Source organism: Liolophura sinensis, chromosome 1 (genome assembly GCF_032854445.1).
Source record: "Liolophura sinensis isolate JHLJ2023 chromosome 1, CUHK_Ljap_v2, whole genome shotgun sequence".
Lineage (NCBI taxonomy): Eukaryota > Metazoa > Mollusca > Polyplacophora > Chitonida > Chitonidae > Liolophura > Liolophura sinensis.
In genome coordinates this window covers 95,601,092-95,614,342 of record NC_088295.1, presented here as the reverse complement: position 1 = coordinate 95,614,342, position 13,251 = coordinate 95,601,092, and the positions used below count along the sequence as shown (strand labels likewise).

Sequence of the window (13,251 nt, the reverse complement as noted above, 5' to 3'; positions counted from 1 at the left end):
ATGGACAACGGGTGGTCAGAGGTGAGGTCTGTATTTTGAAGTTACTAAAAACTACAACTGCGTCTTTCAATTTCTTCCATCAATTAATGAATAAAGACTGGGATTAAGCTGCAGGACACATGCAGAGACGATACCCTACTCTGAATGCTGAAGCCATTTTCAAACTTAGTACTGGTAATAACACTGGTGAATAAAAATAAATAAACCAATTAAACTGCATTTAAGATATGAGTAAGGTTGTTGTTGTGAACTTTTTTGCTGGATCAGGTGGGTCGAACAGCAAAAAAAACAGAAACACAGGTTTAGAGCCACCATGACTTTCCCCACACAGAGGTCATCTATCCTCAGGAATATTTCTGGAAAAGGGCATCGAGCAATTAAGTGTGACATCTGATAAGTATGTAAATTAAATGACATAGCACAATGACTAGATGTTATAGAATAGATGACACGTGCCTTTACCGCATGTGCGTCTCATTGTATAACGTCAAGGAGCTCAGCAATGATTCAGGTGCAACTGAAATGCGTTTCGTTTTTTATGACTGAAAATAGTGATTATCATAAAAAAATTACCCTTACGCTTCACTTGTCCATTGTGTAAAGTTATTTCTGAGCTGTACTCTAACTGAGATGACATCATTTGTTGTAGTTGACTGACCTGTTAGCTGGAATAGTGAGGGCTAGCACCTCAGCTACTTCCCCTGAGCACACTGTGCGTATTCTCTCGTTGACGATACACGTCTTGCCACAGCCATTCTCCCCCACCAGTAGGACAGGCTTACCCACATCAGACAGTAGCCCCAACAACTGTGCAATTTGCTGCAGAGAAGGGGCAAGAAACAACCATAAACTGGCTACACACATGTATTAACATGTTTGAAATTCTCTGGGAAGCATTTAAGTACAGGTAACAGTATACAAACATCATCTAAGGGATCCTCCCCATAATTCGTTTTCTTCAGGTTCGGTTAAAACAAATCGAACGAATGAACACTCAAACGATGGGTGTCAAGTTTTTTTCCCTTGCAGCTGATTATTACCAAGAGCTATAGAAAGAGCAGGTCTGGCGAAAGTAGTTCCGCTAGCACCGCTGGTAGTGTCAAACACGACACGTGCCGCTTCACGGATCAAAAATGACAGGATACAGCCCAGCTGTGTTTATTTTTCCTACATGACACATTCACAAGGCAGTAAATTAAATACCAAATTATTTTATGAATCAGTTTTTATTTTAGTTTTCTTACCTTTTAGTAAACAAAAACGTAATGTATCCAATGAGTCAATTGTTATGTGGCATGATTTACATGCCAGTAAATGTCTTCCCAGTACTCCCTTCAGGAGGTGGGGGCAGGCCCATTGGGAGGGCATCAATTTGCTGAAAATTATTCAACTTTAAAAACTATATTCTAAAATAAATAGATTAAGTTAACAATGGCTGTTTCTAATTTATTTCTTGGTGTATTTGAAGGCAAACGAAGTATAGCATTTACATAGTGTGCACTTCTATCTTACTGACTTCATAGCCCAATGGCACCATTCATGTAGTGTGCACTTCTATCATAATGAATTCAAACCCTACTGTCACCATTCATGTAGTGTGCACTTCTATCATAATGACTTCATAACCCAATGCCACCATTCATGTAGTATGCACTTTTATTATGCACTTTTATCATACTGACTTCATAACCTAATGGCACCATTCATGTAGTGTGCACTTATGATCTTGACTTCACAAACCAATGCCACCATTCAGGTAGAGTGCACTTCTATCATAATGACTTCATAACCCAATGCCACCATTCATGTAGTGTGCACCTCTATCATAATGACTTCAAACTTACTGTCACCATTCATATGGCGTGCACTTCTACCATACTGACTTCATAACCCAATGCCACCATTCATGTAGTGTGCACTTCTATCATGACTTCATAACCCAATGCCACCATTCATGTAGTGTGCACTTTTATAATAATGACTTCATAACCCACTGCCACCATTCATGTAGTGTGCACTTCTATCATAATGACTTCATAACCCAATGCCATCATTCATGTAGTGTGCACTTCTATCATAATGACTTCAAAACCTACTGTCACCATTCATGTAGTGTGCACATCTACCATACTGACTTCATAACCCAATGCCACCATTAATGTCGTGTGAACTTCTATCATAATGACTTCATAACCCAATGCTTGCCACTGCTGTATAACTCAAATATTCACGAGTATGGCTTAAAACACCAATCAAATAAATAGCTCAAAGCCCACTGTTATCATACTATGTTGGAAGAATTTATCAATCTCTGCGTATGTTGACAGGATTAGGTTAAAATTGCTGGGAAAGGCTATATGCAATTTGATAGAAAGTATAAACAAAGTTTACTCGGTTGACAACAAAGTTCGAGCGGTTCAACCAAACTGAAAAGATGAAAGGCCTGATTTCAGGATTTCCATCAGAACTCGCTTAGAAATTGTGGAGGGCAAGTTTGAGTATACATATTGAAGAACCTATCATCCATCACAAGCAAACCACATACATTTCATCAGGCACCTGCAGCCCTGGGACAGCTGAGGTTGTGGGTGGAAGGTATCCCTCAATCCTCGAGACAACATGATATCTGTCCTAATAATGTCTGTGGTAAATTCAGTGCAGAGTTGCCAACATGTAATCCATATAAGTATTTATATATACACCAGTTATTTTAAATGTATGCTTGAAGATATGAATAATGCAGTAATGTATAACAAATTTCCAGGAATATGTTACTTACGTTCCAATCCCTTGGAACCCTCACTTAATTATTTCAGACTGGATTTAACTGAAGATACTTTTCACTTGCACAAGACTGATACAAAAACTCTACAATATGTATGGATTACAAAATCAGACTGCACGACAACCACTTCATATTTATTTTAGAAATTATTAGCAGATGACAAACACACAACAAAAAGCATAATGAAAATATTATCCAAGACTTCATACAAAAGCTGAATGTTGACAGCTTGTATGTATCCTGCAGAGGTTTTAAGCAGCCTTTAGTAACCATCTCTAAGCCCGCTGGTATGACCATTTCTACATATTTTATTTCACTAAGGTTTGGTGTGAGTAGATGCTGACACCTGCTCCTAATCTTACATATGACAATGAAAACTTTTAATCAGTCGGAAGCAGAGCTCATGAGCAGGCATCATCAACGTCTGCAGGATGGCCTGGGCTACATCCCGAGTCACAAGGCTGGCTATTACATTTCACATTAAGTGACTTAAATATTCTTAGATATTGGATCTTAAGCTAAGATTTTCCCAAATCTGAACCATCATCCATTGCACAGTATAGTAGTCAGCACTCGACATAGACTTTTACAAAACCTCCGGTGGTACGGCAGGAACTAGCATGATTGGACACATGTGCATGCGTTTTTGACATATCCAGACCTACATACAGTTTGTCCGACCACATATTTAGGCCTATATACTTGGTATTGGTGGGCTTGGGAATATCATCAAAGTATGTATGTGCCAAACTTGAGCTTTCTTGGTGAAAAGTTTCACGAGTGGAGCCACTGTTGTTGTTTCTTCAGATCTGTTATCCGATGTAGGCTCGCATTGATAGCCATGTTACCAATCGTCGGTTTACACAACCATGGTTAAGCGTGTCACTATGCAGTGGGCGACTGATACAGGAATACATTTGGCTCCTTTAAATCATTTAAACCGAATGTTGCAAACAAAGGGTGTAGTTTGGATTTGTTTTTTTTGGAGACAAAAAAAACGGAATGAATGCAATGATTTTTGGGGATGGTCCCTAAGTTGGGACAAAATCTTCATAATAGAGTGGACAGTCTATTTACAGCCCAACATTTAGTGCAAACCTAAGTGATACATGTGTTCTCACCTCATTGTTCACGGTGTGTACAAAGGCATCGGCCGGGATTCCCAGATTTGGGGGTGCGCTGTACAGGGGCAACAACTCCGTCCATTTGGTAAACATGTGGTTCTCGTTGTCAATCACATAATCAAATACCTACAAGGAAATAAACACTTATCTGCATCCAAGGTACAAGAGAATAAACATTCATCTACATACAAGGTACAAGGAAATAAACATTCATCTGCATCCAAGGTACAAGAGAATAAACATTCATCTGCATACAAGGTACAAGACATCAAACCTTTATCTGCATCCAAGGTACAAGACATCAAACCTTTATCTGCATCCAAGGTACAAGACATCAAACCTTTATCTGCATCCAAGGTACAAGACATCAAACCTTTATCTGCATCCAAGGTACAAGAGAATAAACACTTATCTGCATCCAAGGTACAAGAGAATAAACATTCATCTACATACAAGGTACAAGACAATAAACATTCATCTGCATACAAGGTACAAGAGAATAAACATTCATCTGCATACAAGGTACAAGACATCAAACCTTTATCTGCATCCAAGGTACAAGACATCAAACCTTTATCTGCATACAAGGTACAAGACATCAAACCTTTATCTGCATCCAAGGTACAAGAGAATAAACATTCATCTGCATACAAGGTACAAGACAATAAACACTTATCTGCATCCAAGGTACAAGACATCAAACCTTTATCTGCATCCAAGGTACAAGAGAATAAACATTCATCTGAATACAAGATACAAGACAATAAACACTTATCTGCATCCAAGGTACAAGACATCAAACCTTCATCTGCATCCAAGGTACAAGAGAATAAACATTCATCTGCATACAAGGTACAAGACAATAAACACTTATCTGCATCCAAGGTACAAGACATCAAACCTTTATCTGCATACAAGGTACAAGAGAATAAACACTCATCTGAATACAACGTACAAGACATCAAACCTTTATCTGCATCCAAGGTACAAAAGAATAAACACTTATCTGCATACAAGGTACAAGACAAGAAACATTCAATTGCATTCAAGGTACCAAACAATCAGCCTTTATCAGCATCCAAGGTACTAGAAAATAAACATTCATCTGCATCCAAGGTACAAGACAATAAACACTTATCTGCATCCAAGGTACAAGACATCAAACCTTTATCTGCATCCAAGGTACAAGAGAATAAACATTCATCTGCATACAAGGTACAAGACAATAAACATTCATCTGCATACAAGGTACAAGACAAGAAACATTCAATTGCATTCAAGGTACCAAACAATCAGCCTTTATCAGCATCCAAGGTACAAGAAAATAAACACTTATCTGCATCCAAGGTACAAGACATCAAACCTTTATCTGCATCCAAGGTACAAGAGAATAAACATTCATCTGCATACAAGGTACAAGAGAATAAACATTCATCTGCATACAAGGTACAAGACAATACACACTCATCTGCATCCAAGGTACGATACAATACACACTCATCTGCATACAAGGTATAAGAGAATAAACATTCATCTGCATCCAAGGTACAAGACAATACACACTCATCTGCATCCAAGGTACAAGACAATACACACTCAACTGCATCCAAGATACAAGACAATAAATATTCATCTGCATCCAAGGTACAAGACAAGAAACATTCATTTGCATTCAAGGTACAAAACAATCAGTCTTTATCAGCATCCAAGGTACAAGACAATAAACATTCATCTGCATCCAAGGTACAAGACAATACACACTCATCTCCATTGTTAACATTAAGAGCTGATGTGTGCTTGATTACTCTTACCGTTCCATTTTCTGGGTAGTCCACATACTGGTCAAACTGTTCCCTCCACCACTGGCTGAACGACTCCCGATGCTCCACCGCCAGCGTGCCTCCAAATGCCCAAATGCAGGCCAAGTTAAAGTATCTCTCATACTCCACATCACTGAGGTCCACATACGGGGCGACCAGAGTCTGTGGCCAAAACAACAGCTGTTAATATGCTGATCATCGGTCTTCCTCTGCTTATACACACACATAAAAATGACTTGCTTCCTATACTTTCTAGTTGGATGTCATTTTAAAAACTGGTTTAGCAGTTTAATATTAACCTGGCCCCGGGATCATGAATCCATCCTACAGACTTTAATAGAAGTCAAAATTTCAAATCGCTTTAAAATTGTTATTTCTTATGTAACAAGGTCAAAAGATTGCTTACCAACATAAATTCTGGTAAACAAATTTCAGCTAAAATAAAAGAAAGGAACATACCAAGTTTAATGACTGAAATTTTGTCTATTGAAGATCTATTGAAAATCACTTGATGATCCTGGGGATTGGAACATCCATTAAAGTTTATGACTGATAGAAGAATGCCTGTGCTAAAACTGTAAATTCAATAAAAAAAAATATGGAGACTTCAACTGTCTATTGTTAAGCTTTCAATCAACATGATTTCCTACACTGATAAATCCAGACCAGACAAAATACTGGCTGGAGTTGGAGGTAAACTCACTAAGGACGACTACACCCGCCCCTCTACCATCTAGCTAGTCTGGATCAGCGGTGAGTGTGTGTCTCACTTGAGCCAATATTTCTGCTGCTCTTGATTTTTCTGCGTATGAAATCATTTCTATTCCAAGTATTCAATGAAGATGATTTGTAACTTGTTGAGTTTTCTCTGTAAGATGACTGCGTTGCCAAAGTCCAGGTTGTACTAAGCCTACCTCCAGAACAGAACAAAATGTAGAGACCATGTTCTCAAAGGAGTGACCAATCACTCTCTTGTACTGGGGAAGAGTGCGAGCCCTTGAAACCCCAAACATGGCTGGAGTGGTACACTGGTCCAGGTAGGCCACCAGAGGTGGGATGTACACATCACACAGCCCCATGATCAGCTCCTTGTCTGCTTCAGGTCGGCGCTGTAACCACTGCATCAGCATCAACTTCCAGCCCACGTCTGATGTACTCATGAGTAACACACCCACACTGGCAAGCACCGATGGGCTCACACTGCTGAGTGACTCCATCTATCAGAGAACAGACAAGCACATGGCTTTAGTACACATAGAAATGCCTCATGAGTAACACACACTGGCAAGTAGTGATGGGGTTCACACTGCTGAGTGACTCCATCTATCAGAGAACAAACAAGTACATGGCTTTAGTACACATTGAAATACATATCAACACAATGCTTACCTCCCAGATGAAGTGTATGTTTTCTGTCAGCAAAATTTAATTTTCGGCAACACAATGCTTATCTCCCAGATGAAATGCATGTTTTCTGTCAGCAAAATTCATTTCGCATCAACACAACACTTACCTCCCAGATGAATATTTATTTATGTATTTGATTGGTGTGTTACGCCGTACTCAAGAATATTTCACATATACGATGGCGGCCAGCACTATGGTGGGTGGAAACCGTGCAGAGCTCGGGGGGAAACCCACGACCATTCGCAGGTTGCTGGCAGACCTTCCCAAATACTCCTCCCAGATGAAGTGCATGTTTTTTGTCAGCAAAATTTAATTCTCATTAACACAAGGCTTACCTCCCAGATAAAACGTATGTTTTCTGTCAGAGTAATTCTCTCGTTGTTCCCCAGAACCACTGTTCCATCGTTAATGAAGACAGACTGCAACAGATCCATCTGGCCCGGGTCCACCTGTGACAAAGGGAGAAGAACATTTTAATGACTTCATACACCATGTGAGTGTAACCAGATCCAGTGAAGTTAACACCACAGTGACACATCCCCTAAACTACACTCCACAGTGACACATCTCGTAAACTACACTCCACAGTGACACACGTCGTAAACTACACTCCACAGTGACACATCCTGTGAAGCAAACTCCACAGTGACACATCCTGTGAACTACACTCCACAGTGACACATCTCGTGAACTACACTCCACAGTGCCACATCCTGTGAAGTAAACTCCACAGTGACACATCATGAACTACACTGCACAGTGACACATCTCATAAACTACACTCCACAGTGACACATCCTGTAAACTACACACACAGTGACACATCCCGTGAAATAAACACCACAGTGACACATCTCGTAAACTACACTCTACAGTGACACATCCTGTGAAGTAAACTTCACAGTGACACATCTCATAAACTACACTCCACAGTGACACATCCCATGACATAAACTCCACAGTGACACATCACATCCTGTGAACTACACTCCACAGTGACACATCTCATAAACTACACTCCACAGTGACACATCCCGTAAACTACACACACAGTGACACATCCCGTGAAATAAACACCACAGTGACACATCTCGTGAACTACACTCCACAGTGACACATCCTGTGAAGTAAACTCCACTGACACATCCCGTAAACTACACTCCACATTGACACATCCTGTAAACTACACACACAGTGACAAATCCCGTGAAGTAAACTCCACAGTGACACATCTTGTGAACTACACTCCACAGTGACACATCTCGTGAACTACACTCCACAGTGACACATCATGTGAACTACACTCCACAGTGACACATCTCATAAATTACACTCCACAGTAACACATCCTGTAAACTACACACACAGTGACGCACCCTGTGAAATAAACACCACAGTGACACATCTCGTAAACTACACTCCACAGTGACACATCCTGTGAAGTAAACTCGACAGTGACACATCCTGTGAACTACACTCCACAGAGACACATCCCGTAAACTACACACACAGTGACACATCCCGTAAGCTACACTCCACAGTGACACATCCCGTGAAGTAAACTCCACAGTGACACATCTCGTGAACTACACTCCACAGTGACACATCCTGTGAAGTAAATTCCACAGTGACACATCCTGTGAACTACACTCTGGAGTAGCACATCCTGTGAACTACACTCCACAGTGACACATCCCGTGAACTACACTCCACATACATATCTCGTAAACTACTCTCCACAGTGACACATCCCGTAAACTACACTCCACAGTGACACATCCTGTGAAGTTAACACCACAGTGACACATCTCGTAAACTACACTCCACAGTGACACATCCAGTGAAATAAACACCACAGTGACACATCTTGTCAACTACACTCCACAGTGACACATCCCGTGAACTACACTCCACAGTGACAAATCCAGTGAACTACACTTCACAGTGACACATCCTGTGAACTACACTCCACAGTGATACATTCAGTGAAGTAAACTCCGCAATGACACATCCCGTGAACTACACTCCACAGCGACACATCCCGTGAACTACACCCTACAGTGACACATCCCCTGAAGTACACTCCAAAGTGACACATCTCGTGAACTACATTCCACAGTGACACATCCCGTGCACTACACTCCACAGTGACACATCCTGTGAACTACACTCCACAGTGACACATCCAGTGAAGTAAACTCCGCAGTGAAACACCTCAGAGACTATCCAGACAGGGACACATCCAGTAAACTAGCTGAGTTAACTACATGTACACTCAAAAGTGACACGTCCTGTGAACTGCGCTCCGCAGTGACACATCCTGTGAACTATGCTCCACAGTGACATGTCCTGTGATCTACGCTCTGCAGTGACACTTCCTGTGAACTTGTAGACGAGTGAACTACACTCCACAATGACACATCCCATGAACTGCACTCCACAGGGGCCATCACCTGAACTAGCTGAGTGAACTACACAACTGAGAACTCACTCCACAGTGACACACCCTGTGAACTAGCTGAGTAAAGTACACTCCAGTGACACATCCTGTGAACTACACTCCACAGTGACATATCCTGTGAGCTACACTGCACAGGGACATATCCCTGAACTAGCCGAGTGAACTACACTACACACTGACACATCCTGTGAAGGTGAGTAAACTGCACTCGACAAGGACTTCCCATGAACTACCTGAGTGAACTATACTCCACACGAGCTTACTAAGAACTAGCTGACGCTACACTCCACACGGACTACCCATGAAGTAGTTTAGTGAACTACACTCCACACAGACTTCCCATGAACCTTGGACAGAGCTATAGCTGAGTGAAATACACTTCATAATGACATCACTTTGAAGGGGCTCAACCAGAAATTTAGGAGCACTTGGCCCTTAAAATGCATTTAAGAGCCCTGGACCTAGAATCTAAAGTGACAGTGCCTGTGAATCAGTTTGACAACATGGATTTATCTGACATACAACAATGTAGTAATCCCACATTATATAAGCAGACTGTTTCCATTTGGCCTTGAGCTCTGAAAACGCCTAGTGCAAAAAAACACTTACATCTCCATCTAATTGTAGCATCTTGATGACAGGTTTTGTTGGCAGATCACTGCTACCACCCACAGGCTGGATACAGAACTTTCTTAACAAAGAGGCCATCAGTCCGTCCTTCCATTCCCTGTAAGCACACACAAGTCCAGCAGTGCAATATTTACCTCCAAAATAAAATAAAATAAAACAAACTGTTTTCCCAATGAAACAGCAAGCTACAAGTAACTAAAACTTGAAATTAATTCACGTGTTTTGATGATACAACTCATTTTAAATGTTACACTGTAGAATTTTTCAATTCTCTTCACTGTGGTCAGGTTAAAAGTGAAGGAAACCTGGGATGATGCCTGAAACAAACCTGGGATGCCTCAAGGAAACCCAGGATGAGTGAAGGAAACCCAGGATGCCTGAAGAAAACCCAGGATGAGTGAAGGAAACCCAGGATGAGTGAAGGAAACCCAGGATGCCTGAAGAAAACCCAGGATGAATGAAGGAAACACAGGATGCCTGGAGGAAACGCAGGTTGCCTGGAGGAAACACAGGATGCCTAAAGTAAAACCAGGATGTCTGAAGGAAACACAGGATGCCTGAAGAAATGCAAGTGACTGGCAAACCTAATAACTGCATCTGGAAACACACGGTCTGTGTGCATGTGACTTCATTGTCAAGAGAACTTTCAGTGATATCAGTTAGCCAGGGCTTACCTGACATTTGGAAACAAACTGCTTCATAGCTTACATGTACACTGTGTTCTGATGTGGCAGTTCTGAAGTCTTATTCTACTGCAGAGAGTGGGCTAACTTTTCACCGCATGCCAAATAAGATCATATGTGAATGCTGTTAACTGTTGACTTACTTGTTGGCAGGATTGAGGTACCCCATGAGTTCCTGGGACTCCAATGCCTTTGTGTAAACACTCTGTATGTTGATTGTCTTGCCACGCTCTCTCTCTGCTACAGCAAATGCTTTAATACATTCACTTTTACCACAGCCAGCTGGACCCACCACAAACACCTGTACCAACAGTCACCATTTTATGTAGTGGCTACATACACCTATCAACACACCCACCCAGAAAAGGTGCAGATAATAGATCCAGCTGAAGCACCGTACTTCAGATGTGCTCCACAGGGGAGTAGAGGCTCTTCCAACAGGCTTAGAGCGCTCCTTCCAAAGCCCCAGTGCTTATAAAGCGCTTCCCATGTGCTTCATTTGAAGCGTCTGAGAGCAGTATTTTTTTTGCTCCTAAACAGCCTAGTATGGGGGGCTTCAGGGGCACTTCCCAAAATTGGACAATTTTTCGACTTCCTTTCAGCCTATACAAGGGGCTTCACAAGCGCTTCTGAAACTTCGACAATTATTCAGACGGAATGGGGGGCTTCAGAGGTGCTTCACAAACTTTTACTCTGAGCAGCCTAGTAGAAGGGGCTTTAGAGGCCCTCTACAAACATGGGCAGTTTTTATACCGCAAAAAATGAGGCCTTAAATTAATCCCAAAATAGAGCTAAAATTCAATTAATAACTATTTCCATGACAAAATCATTCAATATAATATATATTCAATTATAATAAAAACAACACATATATAACATTTCACTGTATCACTTGTTCATGAAATGTAAACAAACCTAATAATTTTAAATGAAGAAATCCATATTCCTTCCATAATGTTGAGGCCTACTACCTGGACACAGCAATGTGGACATAAAAACGATAGAACAGCATCAGGGTTCCACTTCTCTGCAAACAAGCAATTGCTCTACATGGGTTTAAAACTTGCCATGTACCTTTCATATGGTGACTTCCACCATGTCTTAAAGAAATCGAAACAGAAAGGTTCCAGAGCTTGAAGACGCAAGTAGTAATGAAAGAAATGGAAATTCAAAAGCTACTTGCTACCCCAGAGGTGCTTCTTGTGCGTGCCACAAGGGCTTCATGTGCGCTCCAGCGAGGCTTGCAGGGAGCTCCAGATAGGCTCTCTGTGCGCTTCTAAGTGCACCTAAGGCACTTTATGAAGGGCCCTAGAAGCATCATTAGCATTTTTTGAATGTCAGAGTATACCACAGAGAAACCCTCAGAGCGTGAGAAAACCAGAGAAATCCTGTCCGGTAAACCATGAAGAAACTGTCAGACTAAACCTTGGAGAAACCCAGTAAGAGTAAACCAAAGAGAAACCCTGTAAGAGTAAAGCATGGAGAAACCCTGTCAGGGTAAACCATGGAGAAACTCTGTCAGAAATCACTGCATGTCATCAAAGGAATGACAGCATTTCCAGCTTTAAGTTACACTGCATGGTCTGGAGTGAATTATTAGTGTAGCTGTATGCACAAATATTCTGAAACCCCTCATTCACATACAGCGGCAGTAAAGCAAAAAATAAGACGTGGAGCTTACTGTTTGGTGTGAGATGTTCATCTGGGACAGCTGTAGCACACGCGCCTGGAAGGCAGCTCCGGGCAGTAGGCTCAGCTCATTAGTGGCCACCGCGATGGCATCCGTCATGTCAGTCAGTGTGTCTCGTGATCCCATATTGATCTGACTAGCCCCTACTATAGGGGCTGTCAGCACTGAGGACAGCCTTACCACTGGAGTGTTCAAGTTCAAAGACTCTGCAGGAAACAAATACAGGTTGTCGTATAGAGGGCGCGCTGAACAGGTAACACAACAGGTCAGAGGTCAGATGCAGCGTAATACATGAGTGGAGCATAAATGTACATGTGCACAGAATTCCATTCCCAATCACTCATCCTATATCAAGAAAAATATAAATATTTTCAACAGCATGAAGACAGCAGAAGCTGTAATTTATCTGTGTTTTACAGAGTCAGGAGCTATGAGTTTTCACTTCTACGCTTGCGGTCACTGTTATAGGCGGACAAGACGGGAGTGCCTGGATGTTCACTGACCTTTGGCAAACTTTCCACTTGCGCACCGCAATGGAGGAAGACATGTGGTCATATACCATACTGATCGGAGATGTGTGGTCATATACCATAATGGAGGAAGACATGAGATCACATCCATAACAGAAGAAGACATGTGATCATATACCAT

The 13,251-nt window shown here is 41.5% G+C and overlaps 1 protein-coding gene across 1 annotated transcript in view; it reads right to left on the bottom strand.

Annotated features, from left to right (window-relative positions):
• Positions 1–13,251, bottom strand: part of LOC135462183 (dynein axonemal heavy chain 9-like) — a 124,716-nt gene that overhangs the window by 65,312 nt on the left and 46,153 nt on the right. Inside the window, 8 exon segments of the mRNA XM_064739578.1 lie at positions 659–819; positions 3,907–4,035; positions 5,721–5,891; positions 6,644–6,946; positions 7,472–7,585; positions 10,207–10,324; positions 11,054–11,211; positions 12,592–12,806. Of these exon segments, the coding sequence (XP_064595648.1) occupies positions 659–819; positions 3,907–4,035; positions 5,721–5,891; positions 6,644–6,946; positions 7,472–7,585; positions 10,207–10,324; positions 11,054–11,211; positions 12,592–12,806 (1,369 nt within the window).